Source organism: Spermophilus citellus (assembly GCF_964194105.1).
Source record: "Spermophilus citellus genome assembly, chromosome: 9".
Lineage (NCBI taxonomy): Eukaryota > Metazoa > Chordata > Mammalia > Rodentia > Sciuridae > Spermophilus > Spermophilus citellus.
Window position 1 is genome coordinate 117,204,623 of NC_138191.1, and position 19,028 is coordinate 117,223,650.

Genomic DNA, 19,028 nt, shown 5'->3' on the forward strand with positions numbered 1-19,028 from the left:
ATAATTGTATGCCTTGCACTAAGTTAGCTACCAGGGATTCATAAGTGAATATAAGACCATAACTACAACCTAATTGCTACACTTATTGGATAGTAATTTGGTACCAGACACTTTATATAAAATATATATATATATATATATATATATATATATATATATATATATATATATATTAGTTTTTTAACCATCATAACTACCCTGTTGAAAGAGTAGTGACACTCTCATTTTATGGATGCTACTCAGAATTACCCAAAGTCATAAAGCCAGGAAGTAGCAGAGCTCAGGGTCTTTTTTTCAATTAGTTTTTTTTTTTTTTTTTTTTTTTTTTACTAAGGATTGAAACTCGGGGCTGGGGATGTGGCTCAAGCGGTAGCGCGCTCGCCTGGCATGCGTGCGGCCCGGGTTCGATCCTCAGCACCACATACCAACAAAGATGTTGTGTCCGCCGAGAACTAAAAAAAAAAATAAATAAAAAAAAAAAAAAAAAAAGGATTGAAACTCAGGGGCACTCAACCACTGAGCCACATCCCCACCCTATTTTGTACTTTATTTAGAGACAGAGTCTCACTGAGTTGCTTAGTCTTTCACTAAATAGCTGAGGCTGGCTTTGAACTCATGATCCTCCTGCCTCAGCATCCTGAGCTGCTGGGATTACCAGGGTGAGTCCTGCTAACCTCTAAATCTTATTGAGAAATCAAAATCTTAAAAAGAAGGAGAAGGAGCCAAGCGGAGTGGTGCTTGCTTGCAGTCCCAGTGAATATAAAACCATAACTACAACCCAGTGGCTGGGGAGGCTGGGGCGGCTGGGGCAGGAGAGTTCAAAACCAGCCTTAGCAACTTCTTGAGGCCTTAAGCAATTTAGTGAGACCCTGTATCAAAATAAAAATAAAAAGGGACAGGGATATGGCTCACTAGTTAAGCACCTCTGGCTTCAATCTCTAGTATACAACAAAAACAAACAAAGCAAAAATTTCCTTTTTTTTTTTTAATATTTATTTTTTAGTTTTCAGTGGACACAACATCTTTTGTTTGTGGTGCTGAGGATCGGACCCGGGCCGCATGAATGCCAGGCGAGCTCGCTACCGCTTGAGCCACATCCCCAGCCCTTCCTCTTTCTTTTTGGTAAATAAAACCAATATATGCTCAATTTAAACAAACTGAGTGCTGATTTTCTCACATACTTCCAGAAACACCATGTTAACAAACAACTTAAAAAAATATATATATTTATTTATTTTTTTCAGTAGTGGAAATTGAACTTTGGGTCTTTTGTATGCCAGGCAAGCTTTCTATCATGGAGCTACACCCCCAGACTCAATAATCATTTTAATTTGGCCAGTGTGTACAGATGAAATAATACATTTCAAAGTTGATTTATTGCATATTTTTATATTTATATTTTTCTCATGTTCTACAGCTTCGAGATATATTTCACATACAATAAAATCTCATTTGAGGGGTTGGGGATATAGCTCAGTTGGTGGAGTGCTTGCTTGGCACGAACAATCCCCAGCACCACAAAAAAGAAAACAAACAAACAAAAAAAAACCCAACTCATTTGAAGTGTATAGCTGAGTGTATATTTCCAGTTTTGCAACCACAGTGACAGTTTTTTTTTTGGTCAGTAGAAGAGATGGAATCCAGGGCCTGGCATATGCTACACAAGTGCTCTACCACTGAGCTACATCCCCAGTCTTTTTTTATGTGTTATTTTGAGGTGATCTCACTAAATTACCCAGGCTGGTCTCAAACAAGCTATCCTCTTGCTTCAGCTTCCTGAGCTTGAATTACATGTGAGTGCAATGGCTGTAAGCTTGGATTTTTTTTTAATTGATTAGAGAAGTTTTATATTTATCATCTTTATTTGCCTTCCATATATATTGCAAATGTTCTTAACCATTTTCTTGTTAGTTTTACTTTGTTGATGGCCTCTTTTCCTGTGTAGATGGTTACGTTTCTTTCCATCTTTTTATGATCTATTGGTTTTGATTCATAAATATATAAATATACAACTCCTCCAATTATACAGCTCACTTTTTCCCCCCAGTATCTTCAGTTTTTTTTTTTTTAATAAGATAGTGGTTTGCCTAAGTATTCAATCCACTCTAGTTTGAAATAACATAACTATCTTATCAAATACTACTGACTTGAAAGTAATTTTGATCAGATGACCACATTTCCCTTCTTTCTCGAACCAGGACAGAATGACAGCAGCTGACATCGAGACTGAGTGTTTTTTAGTAGGGTTGGCTTCATGTTCTTGGTTTATTTATTTATTTATTTTTAAATATTTGTATTAGTTGTTGATGAATTTTTTTTATTTATTTATTTGTATGTGGTGCTAAGAATCGAACCCAGGGCGTCACACATGCTAGGCAAGTGCTCCACCACTGAGCCACAACCCCAGCCCCCCCCATGTTCTTGGTTTAATGTTCTCTTGTCGCCATCTTAAGATTCATGATCATTTTTTAACCAGGAGCCTGGCGTTTTCATTTTGCCCTGGGATCTTGCAAATTGTGCTGTGTGGCCTTGCTTCGTCCCGGTACTGTGCTAAGTATTTTGCATATGCTATTCCCCTTAATCCCTCAGTTAGGGAGGTGTTCCTATTTACCTCTTTATTTCACAAATGGGGAAATGGAGGCAGGAAGGCTAAATAACGCCTCCGGTTAGCGATGTTAAGTTAGGTATTCGTCCTGCCCACGTTTAAGGTCAGAGCCCTGCGGGCGCCGTCAGGCTGGAATAACCTGCGGGCTGGCTCACTGGGCAGAGAACCGCGCACAGGACTCCGCGGGCCTCCCGCGCCGCCCGCCTGCCGAGCTGCGGCCGAGCTCAGCCCCGCGCCGGCGCGCACCGTGCGCGCTCAGGTGCCGGCCAGGGGCACCCCGCCTTCTGCCCTCGGCGGCGCGCGCTCGCCCGCGGGCGGGCACTCGCGCGCGCAGCGGTTGTGTTGCTTGCAAGTTTCCCAAGTTCACACAGGCCCCGGGTTGGCATGGCAACCAGGCAACCTGTTCCAGAGCCGCTCTGCCTTCTCAGCACACGCCGCTGCCACCGCCGGAGCCGGGGCCAGAGCCTATCCCATGATGCACCGCGCCAGCCCAGTCCCCAGTGGGCCGCCATGTTGTCGGAGTGAAAGGTAAGGGGGAGCGAGAGCGCCGGAGAGAGAAGATCGGGGGGCTGAAATCCATCTTCATCCTACCGCTCCGCCCGTGAGTATCCGCACCCCGCGGGTCCCAAACGCTACTCCGCACCCCTAGCGAGCAGATTATCCCTTCGTATTGGTGTTTGAGAGCGTTTGGTGGGGTGAGAAGGGCTTTGGAAAAGCCGCCGGGGCCCTGGCTGAGGCTCCTCACTCGCTGTTCTTCGTACATGTTTTGGAGTCAGCAGCAAGGCCCCTATTGTTATCACAGGAGGGAGGGGGTGGGGAGCGGGGTCGAAGCGAGGAGAAGGCCGGGGGTTTAGGCCCGGGCCCAGAGCCCAGAGGCGTCTCTGTGTTTGTGCTCGGCCTTGTTGGGAGTCTCCGGAGATGGATGTTGCCGTTCGGGTTGCTTTTTTGACGGGTTTGTGAAGCCCGGATTCCTCTGTGTGGCCATGGAGTGTAATTCTGTGCCACCCCGGGGTTCTTCGACTTCCTGAGCTTCCGTGGCAGCGCCGATGGAAGGGGAACAATAAAGCCCAGGAGAAGCAGCCGTGGCCCGGGTCCACGGGCGAGACCCGCCGTGGGGGAACTTTGCAAGCTTTAAATGTGGAGAAGTGGCGATCAGGAAGTTTCAGATCGCTTTTGAGGCTCCTGGGTGCTTTGTGGCCTTTTGTTTCCGTGAGAGCTGGTGTTTGGGGGTAGGTTCCTCCTCTCGGAGGAGCCTGTCTGTACTGGTGTGTCTCTTAACTCCGAGGGGCTCTGCTCTCGGGAGCAGGAAAACCATCCACACACACAATAACTGGACACTTGGCGTTCTCACGAACGTGCTTGGTAAACACAGGTCATTTATTTTACTTGCCAGTACCACTCCCACGTCAAGTGAGGAATACGCTCCTCTAACTTTGTTTTCTCCAGTGTCGTCGTCCCCCCCCCAACCCCAACCCCAACCCCAAACCAAACCAAAGAACCCACACACAAATTACCAGAGAAGGCTTTGTCCTCATCATAACTTTAATCCTCACCCCTTCATTGTTCAATTTAGAAAACACTGTTCTAGTTATTGATCATTTTGCTCAAGTCCTGTTATTAAGACTAAGGCTTTATGAGGCTTTTTTTTTTTTTAATTTGTTTTGAAGGGGGTATTCTGTTTTAAAAGTCAGTTCTCAGATAATAGGTTTGTAGCTTTAGCTTTTTGTTCGTATTTTGAATACGCTCAAAATCACCAAGACAAGCCTCCCTCAAGGTATGTGGCTTCCGATGTAGTTTTTAGTAAACAAAACAAACATTTTGATCCCTTGCCAATTTTAACTTTGAAACACTCTTGTGGCTGTTGATTCTTTATCTGGGTCTTTGGGAAATAATAGATTATGAACTTTCCAGTTAGTATTTTTGCCTTCACCACACTTGAATTCATTTTGTAGAAGGCCACCAACTTCGTGAAGTTGGAATCTGTTTAGTTTGGATTTGAGATGAATTGCTTTAAAATAAATTTATGACCACAGAATGTTTGTTCAGCATGGTAAAAATAAACACCTTTTAAACCACTAGCCATTTTAGTAGGAGGAGAAAGATTAAACCATGTTCCTTTATTTGAAGTAAACTCTATTAATGATAATCAAAACAAAACAAGAAAAAATCCACACCTTGATGTAAACAGGAAACTATGGAAGAGTAGCTAGAATTAGTTCTAGTTGCTTAAAATACTTATTTTCATGGGTCATTTGTAAAAAATTACATTTGAAATCTGTTTAAACATAACTTTTTAGTGAATTTTGAGAGTTCCCTAAAAGGTATTAACAATTTTGTTTACTAACATTTAGGTGACTGTTTCTTAATTTTTGTGCTGTAGTGACAGGGTATTACAAAATTACCCAAGACATACATTAATTACTTAAGTATTTTCTCATTTTCAAATTGTCCCTTCTGCCAGGTTTTCTCTCCTTTGAAAAACTACCTTGCCTCATTAGGTAAAGCAGGAAGTTGCAGGCCCTACAGATAGCTTTACAAAAGCCAATTGTTTTGTTTGAACATTTTTATAGAAACCAGCCTCTCCCATCCCTTTTTGGAATGAGGTTGTTTTCAGTGTGCTTCCGTGATAAATTCTTTTTTCATATGGAAATTCATTTTAGATAACTATTTTGACAGGTCTTTTATATCAGAAAAGATTACATTTACTATTTTAGGAATTCTCTAGAGCTTGGAGCTGCATTGCCTTAACTGGTGGTAACTAATGTATGGGCTCTTCAGCATGGTGACTTTAAACTTATCCGTAACTTTTGTATATTTTAATAATAATAATTAAAAAAAAACCCCAAAACTATTGCATAGATTTTGGACTTGTGAGAGATACCATTGCATAGAGAAAGCATATTTTCTGTTTTCTAGATGAAGAAACAGGCTCAGAGATATTGTTCAGTGGCAAAACTTGGTTTTGGGGCTTCTGGTATATTTTAAAACAAAGATAGATTGAGATTCCCCGGTAGAAGAAAATGGGACTATTACTATTGGAAACAAGGTAATGAGTCCTTTTGAAAATTGAGTTGGGAAGGCATTAGGCTGTTTTGTACTTTGCAAAAGCTGATGGTGAAACAGGCATGGTTTACTTATTTTGCTACTTGAGCAAGGACAAGATTTTATTCATGAAGAGAGAAACTGAGAAGTCTAGAAGACTAAACTACACCAGTACTCCAGGAAGCCTCTGATGGATTGGAGTTGTTAACCTAGACGAGGCATTTCCAAATTAGGCTTTGAAGAGATCACAAATTCTATTGTGTCTTCTTACTTCTGACTTCCAAACACAAGTTAGTTGTGAGAAGTGAATGCTACTTTGTCAGGAGGCTTAATTATTCAGGAGAGATAGATTTTTCATAAATCTAGTTTTGAAATAAGAGTGATAAGACATGGAGCACTGGACTATTGAAATTAGGCTCTCTGAGGTTGTGAACAGATACTTGTTAATTGGTTTATTTACTTTGTATATACAAATGTAACTTTTTTGATTTTTAGAACTTAAATTGTAATATTTAATAGTAACATTTTCAGGCTTCTTTCAGAGGAGTAGAGGAGGCTGATGAGAGATACTGTTGCAAGGGGCGCAGATAGAAACAACTAAGTTTGGGTACAGAACAGATTGAGAGCCTTCTCTGCTACTCATTTGCTAAATGACCTTGGGCATATCATAATTTTGTGCCTTAATGTTTTCATCTGGGAAATAGGAATGAAAATCCTTACCTTTCAAAGTTTCTGTGATGAGATAATATCTGCATTATATTTGCCACAGTATTACTGTGGTGAGATTTCTGGTTTTATAGTGAGGCTTTCTACTCTAGTAAAGTGAATTTGGTTTTTCTCATTCTGTTTCTAGGTGTCAGAGCACTAATGGAATAATTATAAGATTACATTTAAATTGTACTTTATTGGTTAAAGTCTTGAATTTACCCCCTCATCAGTAGCAGCTGAGGAGAGGGTTTAGGCTAAGAACATTCTGTTGTTGTTCTTGGTCAGAATGTCTAATTGTTTCTTCAAGGAGTATCCTGTGGAATATGTTGGGTATTTTAAAGGGTCTTTTCAAATTAGACAATTTTGAGCTATTGATTATTTCGTAGTTTATTTATTGGTATATCCAGCAGTAAAGTTGTTCTAGAAAGCTCTTGTTGATTTAGGGGCTGGGGTTATGGCTCTTTGGTGTGTGAGGTGCTGGGTTTAATTGTCAGTACTGCATATACATAAATGAAATAAAGGTCCATTGACCAAAAAAAAAAAAAAAAAAGCTCTTGTTGATTTAAAAACTATGTACCACAGTTGGCTTAAGGAGCAAGTAAGCTCAGTACAGAAGCCACCAATTGAAGTCTAATTCTGTTTACTTTTTTTTTTTTTTTTGTTACTAGGGATTAAACCAAGAAGTGCTTAACCACTGAGCCACATTCCCAGTCCTTTTTAAATATTTTATTTAGAGACAGGGTTTCACTGAGTTGCTGAGTACCTTGCTAATCTGCTGAAGTTGCTGGGATTACAGGCATGCCCACCGTGCCCAGCTCTTTTTTAAATTTTTTTTTTTAATTTTTAAATTTAGGGATAGGAATGGAAACCAGGGTCTCACGTGTTAGAAAAGTGTTCTAATACTGAGCTACATCCCAGCCCCTATATTGCTACCTTTTGAAAAGGCTTCCCAGAAGTTGTGGTATTGAGTCCTAATTCAATATCTTGTCAGAGCCACGACCATCAATTACCTTTATTTACATTAGCAGAGATTCAGCAACTTAAAAATGAAGATTTTAGTTTAGGAATTTGTGTGTATAATATAAAATTGGCAGCTTGGTAGAAACTGGTTAATGTTGATTGTATAGCAGAAGATGTGGAGTTCATATTTTTATTAGTGTCTATCAAGTTGTTTCAAAATGCAAATATTAAACGTATATAACCTATCTGTCCTTAGGTGTTGGTGGAATGAGCGTTGCATGTGTCTTGAAGAGAAAAGCAGTGCTTTGGCAGGACTCTTTCAGCCCCCACCTGAAACATCACCCTCAAGAACCAGCTAATCCCAACATGCCTGTTGTTTTGACATCTGGAACAGGGTCCCAAGCGCAGCCACAACCAGCTGCAAATCAGGCTCTTGCAGCTGGGACACACTCCAGCCCTGTCCCAGGATCCATAGGAGTTGCAGGCCGTTCACAGGACGACGCTATGGTGGACTACTTCTTTCAGAGGCAGCATGGTGAGCAGCTTGGGGGAGGAGGAAGTGGTGGAGGCGGCTATAATAATAGCAAACATCGATGGCCTACTGGGGATAACATTCATGCAGAACATCAGGTAAAAAAAAAGTTCACTATTTAAGCTTTCAAACTCTTTTATAATCACTATCCACTTACAATAACTGCTTTCAATGAATGTCTTTAAAAGCTTAAATTTCTAATTTAGTTCTAAACAAAAGAGTCACTTGTTTTAAAGAATGATCATTGTCATATTGTCACTGGGTAATTTTCCATTTGGGTACTAAATTGTAAATAACTAAATCATTTAAAATGGAATTTAAATTAATTAATTAAATTAAATGGAATGAATGACTGTTTTAATGTACATAAAATAATTTTAGGAATACATTGTTAGTAAAGAATACCTTCCCCACCATTCAGATTATTTCAAGAACTGTTGAGGCTGTTTTTAGGACAAATATATTTTATAAATTTTTTTTTGTTGGGTTTGGGTGACTTATTTTCAAGGTGTTATAATTGAAAGTAGTTGGAAGTTAATAACAGAATAGCCGCTCAAGTGAAATTGTTGAAATGGAACTGATTAATGTTTTGTATCAGGAGGGGTTGGTTGTGGTGTTTAGGTTTTTATTTATTTATTTTATTTTTTAATTGATTTTATTTTTTTTAATATACAACAGTAGAATGCATTACAATTCTTATTACACATATAAAGCACAATTTTTCGTATCTATATAAAGTATGTTCACGCCAATTTATGCCATTATACATGTACTTTTCTTTTGCATTACAATTATTACTATTTTTTAAGTATTCTTAAGTTTTAGGTGGATACAACATCTTTTTTTTCCTAAATTTTAATATTTATTTATTTTTTAGTTTTCGGTGGACACAACATCTTTGTTGGTATGTGGTGCTGAGGATCGAACCCGGGCCGCACGCATGCCAGGCGAGCGCCCTACCGCTTGAGCCACATCCCTAGCCCAACAACATCTTTATATTACATTTATGTGGTGCTGAGGATGGAACCCAGTGCCCCGTGCATGCTAGGCGAGCATTCTACCACCAAGCCACAACCCCAGGCTCCCTGCATTACAATTCTTAAAACACATATATACCACAATTTTTCATATCTCTGTATATAAGGTGTGTTGACACCCAATTCAAGTCTTCATACATGTACTTTGTATAATGATGACCATCACATTCCACCATCCTGGCTAATCCCCTACCCCCTAGGTTTTTATTTATTTTAATTTTAATTTTTTGGTATTGGGGATTGAATCACTGGCCCTTACCACTGAGCTATATCCCCAGCCCTTTTTTATTTTCTTAATTTTGAGATAGGGTCTAATTGCTAAGTTGCTAAGGGCCTCGTTAAGCGATCCTCTTGTCTCAACCTCTGGAGTTGGTGGGATTTCAGGTGTGTGCCACCACACCTGGTTGCTTTTAGGTTTTAACCATGTTTGTTCTGTTGCTCTAAGAAATTGTTGGATTTTGGTTAATTAAAAATTTATTAGTGCATTGTAATTCTCTGTAACAGTGGGACTCGCTGTTACTTACTCATACGTGCACACAACATACTTTGTTCAGTTTTATTCCTCTGTACTTCCCTGATTTTGCTTAATTTGAAAATTTTTAATCTTACTAATTTAAAACCAAAGCTGGAATCAGACTGTATTTTACAAACAGGAGAGTTTTGCCTGACCAGCAGATGAGACTTTGAATCAGACTATTTTTGGGAATTGGGTGTAGATTAAACTTGCAAAGGTTCATTTTATATAACCAGTCTGAGTTCCGATTAGCAGAAAGAATTGACATTTTTCTTTTTTTATAATAATTTTTTTTAGGCTTAAGCCTGCTTTTTTTTTTTAAAAAAAATATTTTTTAGTTTTAGGTGGATACAATATCTTTATTTTACATTTATGTGGTGCTGAGGATCAAACCCAGTGCCTCGTGCCTCTAGGCAAGCACTCTACCACTGAGCCACAAACCCGGCCCCAAGAATTGACATCTTTGGGGCTGGGGATGTGGCTCAAGTGGTAGCATGCTTGCCTGGCATGCGTGTGGCCCGGGTTCAATCCTCAGCACCACATACAAACCAAGATGTTGTGTCCACCGAAAACTAAAAAATAAATATTAAAAAAAATTAAAAAAAAAAAGAATTGACATTTTTCATTAGACTTCTCATGCTTTCTGTTTTGCCTCAAAAACACATTTGCAAATCTGAATTCTCAGTTATGCTTCCCTTGATCCCTCAAAAAAAGTAGTGTACCATGGTGGAAACAGGCAGAATTTATCTTCTTACTCAACACATTGATCATAGGTCTCTATTTTACTGACAAAATCCTCAGCGTCAGTGCTGCTTCGTAAGCATGTGTAGGTGAGGATAATGTATAATGTATAGGGAGCTTCCTGTGCACCTAGGACACTTTTTTTTTTCTTTTTTCTTTTTTTTGGTACTGGGAATTAAATCCAGTTGTGCTCTATCACTGAGCTACATCCCCAGCCCTATGTGATAGAGCTTTCAAAGAAATGTTTTGAATGCATGAGTCACTAACTCTTTAGCTTTTAAGTAAGGTTGGGGGAAAAGGATATGGTTGCAGAGATAAAGGCCATGAATGCCAGGCTTAGATTTATTTTGGGATGCAACAGAGTTTTTTGGGTTTGGAATGGCTTTTACTCATTTGAAGTTTGGGAAGATTCAATTGGTAATGAGATTGGAGTGGGTAATGGCTGAGACTAATTGGATAACCTGTTTAACAGACCTGATGTAAGCAGTGTAAAAGAAGGTATGAGGGATTGGGGTGTAGCTCAGTAGTAGAGCATTTGCCTAATGTTTGAGGTCCTGGGTTTGATCCCTGGCACCGTATGAATAGTATGGAACTGAGACATGCAGACTTTGTTGACTCAAGTAGAAATCTTAGGTTCCCTAAGAAAATGAAATAATAGGGGCAAAGTACAAAGGGGATCTGATTTGGGAACAAGGGGATTAAATTTTGTATACATGTTGAATTTGAGGTAGAGAGGCAGAATATTCCAGGGTTGGGGTGGGTATTATATTGTAGGCAGCTGTAGAGAAGTGTTTGATTTGGGTGGCACCTGTGTAATGGGCAAAGGCAGAAAACCTGTTATTTCTACCTTAGTTGGCTAAACAGTGTTTAAAAATTACAAACATTAGTGTTTAAAATCTGTATTATATATCTATAAAATCTTATGTTGGGTTTCCTAATGGTAGACTATCGAATGAAGCTGAAAGGCAAATCAAAGTGCTCAGCTTATTCTTTACTAAGCGGGCAAATCAAACTCTTGGTCAATCCTTGGCAGAGCTCTAAGATCTAAAATTTGGTTGTGTTGTGCAAGTCAACAAGTATTTTTTGTTTTTGTTTTGTTTTGTTTTTTTAAATTTTTGCAGCATTGAACCCAGGATTGAACCCAGGGCCTTGCACATGCTAAGGCAGGCCGTGCTCTACCACTGAGCTACACCCCCAGTCAAGTATTCATTGAAGGCTTACTCTGGCCTGTCTTAGGCTGAGCCCAATCATAAGGAATCACATCTTGACTTATGGAGCAGTTTTATCCAGGTCAGTTAGCAAACTTGAGTTAATAATATTAAATGGCAAAACCTGTTCCCTTCCCAGGGGGCCTAAACTGGAGACCCTCACTTGGAATTGGTATTTACCACTACCACACAATTCTGTTAGACTGGACACATGAGATAATGAACAACATTAGAGAACTCTGGGTAGTTGCTGTGGTATGTTTGTTTTGGGCTACCCATAGATTACATTTACAGTCATTGTACTACCTTGTAATTTATGGTTTTGGTGTTTAACTCACCTCCTGGACTGACCTATTCAATCTAGGGCAGAGGCTATTGTGTTTTCATGTACCTTTTCCGGGAGGTATTCTGAAATTTTATGTTGACAAAATGAGGGAAGACCAGAAAGTTTTCAGTTTTGTCCTCAGGTGAAATAGAGGATCTTATAAATCTTATAGCTGTTCTGCTGGGAAACATGGCAAGAGGTAGAGGTCACTTGGTCAGGGTACCAAGGTGGTGAGTGCAGTACAATTGAAGAACAAAGGTGCATTTCTCTAGGTGGAGAATTTCTACCTTTATTAGCCACTGTTACTGATAAGAGGGTTAAGAGGCCTTTGGATCTGTCTGCTAGGTCTTAGTGGAGAAGTGGCTGTTTGAAAACTACTGATAATAGCATTTAGTGAGAACTTATGTTGTAGACACTGGACTGTATACTTCCTATATTTAATCTTTACAACAATCCCATGAGGGCAGTAATATCCTTTTTTAGAGAGATGCGGAACTGAAGCCTAGTTATGAGAGAGAAGCTGTGCTGCCCGCCACCCGCGCACTTTCTGGAGATTAAACCCAGGGTCACTGTACCACTGAATTTATATAAATGGTCCATTTATTGTGAGACAGGGTCTTACTAAGTTGCTGAGGCTGGCCTTGAACTTGTGATCCTTCTGCCTTAAGTCTGCCTTAGCTGGATTACAGGCATGCCCTTAAACCTGTTTTTTTTTTTTTTTAATATTTTTTTAATTGTCAGAGTACCTATATTTTATTTATATGTGGTGCTGAGAATTGAACCTAGTGCCTCACACATGCTAGGCAACGCTCTACCACTGAACTACAACCCAGCCCTAGAACCTAATTTTGAAATAAGTCTTTTTGGTTTTTATGCACATGCTCTAGATAGACTTCTGCCTTAAGATAGGACAGAACTATTGCAAAAGAATAGCGCTTTGTGAAGTAAAAGAATTGTTTTGAGACAGTTTTGCTGGCTAAGTTTGATATATAAACATGATAGTAAGGAGATAAATACAAGTAATGTTGATTTTTTTTTTTTTTTTTTTTTTTTTTTAATTACTGGAGACTTTTTTCCCATCACAAGAGCATTGATGTGCTAGGGTCTACTTTTTTCCTGCTCTTTTTTTGTAAGTGTTCGAAGTGGCAATGTGGGAAGTTTATCTCTGTAGAGAGAGAATGACTCAATATAAAGTGATCTATTGCCAGCATATTCTACTATTCTACTGGGCTATTATTCCTCTCTGGTGGTAACTGTTTTCTGAGCCTTTTTTTATTTTTAAAAATAGCCTTTTGGGGAGCTGGGGTTGTGGCTCAGTGGTAGAGCACTTGCCTGGCATGTGTGAGGCACTGGGTTCTATTCTCAGCACCACATAAAAAAATAAATAAACAAAATAAAGATATTGTGTCCATCTACAACTAAAATAATTTAAAAAATGGCCTTTTGACACAATGGAATGAAGTTTAAGATCATATTGGCAGAGTGCTTCCACCAGTGAACTGGGGAAGGAAAGAATCTCACTGGCTGTGATGCCAGCCAGCAGTGTTGGAGGGAAGTGAATGATTTGTTGTGCCATGTACTTTATTTCTCTCATAATTACTGCCATTTATGAGCAGTCACTTTCACAATTTTATTTATTTTCACTTTTTTTGCAATACTGGGGATCAAACCCAGGACTCTGCATAATCTAGGCAAGGGCCATACCACCAAGTTTACTGAACTATGTCTTAACATTTTTTTTTTTTTTTTTTTTTTTGGGTACTGGGCATTGAACCCAGAGGTGCTGTACCACTGAGCAACATTCTCAACCCTTTTTAGTTTTTTTGTTTGACCAGGTCTTATTAAGTTGAGGGGCTTACCAAGTTGCTGAAGCTGGCCTTGAACTCACAGTCCTCCTGCTTTAGCCTCCCAAATCACTGGGATTATAGGTGTGTGCCATAGTGCCAGCCTTTTTTTTACTTTTTGAAATTAGGATTTTTCTGCCTGTGGTAGCAAATCTGGTTGTCCCTCTTTGATACTTTATTTTTAAAGATTACTTATTCATTTATTGATACTGGGGATTCAACCCAGGGGTGCTTTATCACTGAGCTACACTGCCAGACCTTTTATAAATTAAAAAAAAAATTTAAATTTTGAGACAGGGTCTTACTAAGTTGAGAGTCTTACTAAGCTGTTGAAGTTGGTCTCAAAATTGTGATCCTTCTGCCTCAGCCTCTTGAGTCATTGGAATTAGAAGTGTGTACTACCACACCCAGCTAGCATGAGACCTTTTAAATAAAAGTCTGAGAATAAGAGCTTAAGAGTATTTGTTGAGATGATATAATGTATGTTAAAAGTCTGGGTTTCTAACCCAGGGCTTTGTGTATGCTAGGCAAGTTTTTTACTGCTGAACTGCATTACTTATCCTTTCCTCCACCCCCTGTATTTTGAGATAGAGTCTAAGTTGCCCAAACTGGTCTTGAACTTTTGATACTCCTGCCTTAGCCTCCCAGTTAGCTGGGATTACAGGTGTGAGCCATCTCTCTTGGATTTTTTTCTACTTTAAGAATATAAATAAGTTACATGTAATGTGGTTTAATAAATAAGATGATCATATGTGATACTGTAAGGAACTTCAAAGACCTAATTTTTGTGCTAAAATGAGATTGTTGGAGGGGGAAGTAAGGGAAGGTGAATTTATTTCTGGGAGGTGGGCTGTAAGATTATAGTAAACCAGACAATAGATATGGATCAAAATACTTGAAAACACCTTCCCGTTTAAATGGGTTGTGTATCTTAAAAATTGTTTATTTAACAGTAATTTTTACAAGTTGATTTATTTTTTGAACAGCATTTGAAAGTTTCATCATGTAAAACTGAAGGTCAAGTCTTTGACTTGTTGTGAATGTTTTATTCTCATGTTGTGAAATCTGTTTTCTCTGTAAACTGCTGAGAGATAAAGTAGACTGATGAAATAGGGAAAAATTTGAAGGTCCATTGGTTGAACTTTGGCCTCTGTATTGGATTATAAGGGGCAGAGGTAATGGATGATCTGTTCTGGGGGAAAGGACAGTTCCACAGAGCTTACTCACTTTTGCTTGTAGTCTTTGGCACTAGGATTTATCACTATACACCAAAGATTGAAAGCCTATAGGAGATACACGTGGTGTGCCGACACAGATCTTTGGTGTGTCTGTCATTCTTATTCTCCAGTACTGGGAGTTAATCCTTTTACCTTGTAATTACTAGGAAGTACTGTGTTAAACTGGGAGGGAACCCAAGTATTCTTGAAACTTTGGGGAGTCCTGTCATTTCCTGGACTCCGTTTTTTTGTTTCTGCTGATGTACTATTGTCTAGTTATGAATCTCCTGTTTTGGGGGGTAGTTTTCTCAGGGGCCTCTATATTTGGTCTAGAAGCATTTAGTTAATGTAAGTAAATAATCTTTCATATTTTATTGTCTCTTGTACCTCTTCTCTTAAAGGCCTTTTCCATTATATTCTGAGTTCACAAGGCTTAGTATGTACTTGGACAAAAGAACCATCAGCAGCTCTTCTTTGACTATAACTGGGAATTATCTTGGTCCAATGTTTCAGTTATGGATATAGCTCAAGTAACAAAGCACATAGGCTGAACCAAAAAAGAGTTCAGTTTTCTTTCTTTCTTTTTTTTTTTTTTAAAGAGAGAGTGAGAGAGAGGAGAGAATTTTTTAATCTTTATTTATTTATTTATTTATTTTTTAAAGAGAGAGTGAGAGAGAGAGAGAGAGAGAGAGAGAGAATTTTTAATCTTTATTTTTTAGTTTTCGGCGGGCACAACATCTTTGTTGGTATGTGGCGCTGAGGATCGAACCCGGGCCGCACGCATGGCAGGCGAGCGCGCTACCACTTGAGCCACATCCCCAGCCCCAAGAGTTCAGTTTTCTAATGCTGTACTGAACTCGAACTCTGTGATGGCAGTTTGTGTTGTTTTAGAAGGTTTTTGATGTGGAATTAGAGAAAAAAAAATTATGTGATAGGTGGTAGTGAGATGTCACAGTGGAAAAAGAGGATATGTTAGGAAAATCTAGTGGGGTAAGTTAAGAACAGGAGGTTATAGAATTTGCTGAATTTGTTGTGGCTAAAGAAAAGAGGGGAATGGAAAGAGTGATGGGATCCTTAGTAAAAGAAAAAAATATAGCAGTTAGAAAAAGCCTTGTTTTTAATTTCTCCTTTTTAAATTTTTGGTAGTGCTGGGTTTGAAACCAAGGCCTTGTGCATTCTAGACATATACACTCCCAGCCTTAGGTTTTCAATTTCAGTTAGGAATGTGCTTGAAGTGCCTTGTAAATTACCGAGTGATTGGATGTTTTTACTTTTCATTACTTTATTCAGTAATTTGAGGAGAGGAACATGTCTTTTGTGCATGGGTCTCCCTTTTTCTCAGGCAAGGGTACTTGCTGAATACTTTCTACAGGCTAAGCCTGAGGACAGAATTATGCTTCTGGGTGTTGTGGAAAGATTCTATCTAGCGGGTTGTTGTGACACATGTCTGTAATTCCAGCAACTTTGGAGGATGAGGCAGGAGGATTGCAAGTTCAAAGCCTTCCTCAGCAACTTGGGGGAAGCCCTAAGCAACTTAGTGAGACCCTGTCTAAAAATTAAAAATAAAAAGGGCTGGGGGTGTAGCTCAGTGGTAAAGGACCCCTGGGTTCAATTCCTGGTACCAAAAAACAAAAACAAAAACAAAAAACAAACAAAAAAACCAAAACCCCCAAACCTATATATTCACTTTTATAAAATATCTTTCACATTCAGAGGGAGTAATTATAACACAATACCAACAAAGTATTGAGTGCTAAGAGTAGAGTAGTGTATATATAAATATATTTTTTCATACTGGTAATTGAACCTGGAGTCTTGTGTGCTAAGCTTTTTATTTTATTTCGGGACAGGGTCTTATTAAATTGCTCAGACTGAACTCAAATTTGTAATCATCCTGTCTTACCCTCCTCAGTGCCTCCCCCCACCCCCCAGTTTCTATATTCTTGTCCCATATTTTCCTTTAGTCACTTTATCTTCTGGATACAGTAAGGAGCCATAATGGGACAGTAGCTTCAGTTCAGGTTTAGCTGTGGGTTGCCCTGATACTTGATTCCCTGGTGGAAATGTTGTGAGAAGTGGTGCAGAGATTATCAGTAAGTTGGGTGAGTTTAGATCAATGGACTTATCTATTTATTTTTACAACCTTGGGGATGGAACTCAAGGCTGCATACATGCTAAGCCAATCTTGCTCAACCAATGGGCTACAGTCCCTGCCCAGGTAAGTTGAATACTTGGAAATTTGGTTGAGGAACTTGGCTTGAAGGGTGTAATGGCATTAGTGGTAAAACTTGAAGTTAAAGCGTTATTGAACTTTCTTCAGAGGAATGTTATTCATATTTTTGTGTAACACATTTTGAGAAATTGATTGAGATGGGGGTCTTGCTATGTTCAGGCCTGGCATGAATTACAGGCTTGCACTACTTCACTTGAATTAAGTTTTTTTTTTTTTTTTTTTTTTAATGCTCTATTAATGGTTTCACAAGATTTATCTGACGTGGATTTGTCTATGAATTGACTTTAGTAAGTGCTTTTACAATAGTTTAAGTACTTATTTTTTTATTTTATTTTTTGTGGTGCTGAGGATCGAACTCATGGCCTTACCAGTACTAGGCAAGTACTCTACCACTGAGCTGTCCACTGCCAACTCTGAGGTATTTTTCTTGTGTTTTTACAAGTTTCATTAGGAAGGCTGTTTTAGGTTTTTTTTTTTTTTTTTTAATATTTATTTTTTAGTTCTCGGCGGACACAACATCTTTGTTGGTATGTGGTGCTGAGGATCGAACCCGGGCCGCACGCATGCCAGGCGAGCGCGCTACCGCTTGAGCCACATCCCCAGCCCCCTGTTTTAGGTTTGTGGAAATAGGTGGCTCTAAAGATTTTTTTAAATAACAGCCTTATTGATACATAATTTACTCATTTGAAGTGTACAATTCAGTGGTCTTAATTATATTCACACAGTTGTAACCATCATCACAAGTTTAGAACATTTTCCTTGCCTCCCAGATCTTTTACCCAGTAGCAGTTACTCCCCTACCCTAGGCAACCACTAGTCTACTTCTATCTCTATGGATTTGCTTGTTTTGGACATTTCATGTAAATAATCATGCAATATATGACCTTTTGTGACTGATTTCCTCCACTTAGAGCTTAATGTTAAGTGGTTGGGGATACAGCTTAACTACAGAGTGCTTGCCTAGGATGTGAAAAACCCTGGGTTTAATTCCCAACACAGCACACCACAAGCACTCAGTTCCTCCATGTGTTTTTTTTTTGTTTTTTTTAAAGAGAGAGTGAGAGAGGAGAGAGAGAGAGAGAGAGAGAGAGAGAGAGAGAGAGAATTTTTAATATTTATTTTTTAGTTCTCGGCGGACACAACATCTTTGTTTGTATGTGGTGCTGAGGATCGAACCCGGGCCGCACGCATGCCAGGCGAGCGCGCCACCGCTTGAGCCACATCCCCAGCCCCTCCTCCATGTGTTATATCATTGTTTCTGAATAATGTTCCATTGTATATATCTGCTGTATTTTTTTAATAAGTTGGTAGACTTTAGGGTAATTCCTACTTTTTGGTTATTTTGGATGATGCTACTGTGAACTTTAATGTACAGATGTTTGTGAGGACACGTGTTTTCATTTTTCATGGTTACCTAAAGATTTTATTTTATTTTTTTAAATTTATTTTGTGATTCTGGGAATTGAAGCCAGGCTTTGCTTGCATGCTACCATTGAACTGCAACCCCCGGCTCAAGGTTGTTAGAGTGCATAAATCTCTAATATACAAAAATAACAATACAAAAATAACAAATATCACTGCTGTCAGTGCCCTTTAGAATTTGGAAGGAGTAGGAGCTGTGGCTGTGGCTCAATGGTAGAGCACTTGTCTTGCATGTATGGGGCCCTGGGTTTGATCCTCAACACCACAAAAATAAAAATAAAAAGGTATGTGTCCACCTACAACTAAAAAGATATATTAAAAAAAAAAGAAGTTGGAAGGATTAGTTTATCTGCAACTTTTTTTTTCTTTGAAGAAAATATTTACAGCCTGACAATATAAATAAACTTGTTTACAACTTTGGGAAGTGGCCTGCTTCGACTCTAAACAGTATTTTCAAGGTGTGCAAACTCTTTAGATGCCATAGATATACTATAGTCAACTGATTGCTAAGACAGTTTTTCTCTATTAAGGAAAGTTCCCTGCGGGTTTTAACAAGGGGACAATTTGTTAACTTATTCTAGTTTCTGTATGTATTTATAAGCATCAAACCTGCTGTTAATTAAAAAATATTCTTTAAATT

The 19,028-nt window shown here is 38.9% G+C and overlaps 1 protein-coding gene across 16 annotated transcripts in view; it reads left to right on the forward strand.

The window, feature by feature from the left end:
- The first annotated feature begins 3,069 nt into the window (after positions 1-3,069).
- Positions 3,070-19,028, forward strand: part of PUM1 (pumilio RNA binding family member 1) — a 123,337-nt gene continuing 107,378 nt past the window's right edge. For all 16 annotated transcript variants that reach the window (XM_081308370.1, XM_081308380.1, XM_081308383.1 and 13 more), the window contains exons 1-2: positions 3,070-3,206; positions 7,572-7,945. In XM_081308370.1, the coding sequence (XP_081164496.1) occupies positions 7,583-7,945 (363 nt within the window). In that variant the 5' untranslated portion in view covers positions 3,070-3,206; positions 7,572-7,582. The remainder of the gene's footprint in view (positions 3,207-7,571; positions 7,946-19,028) is intronic.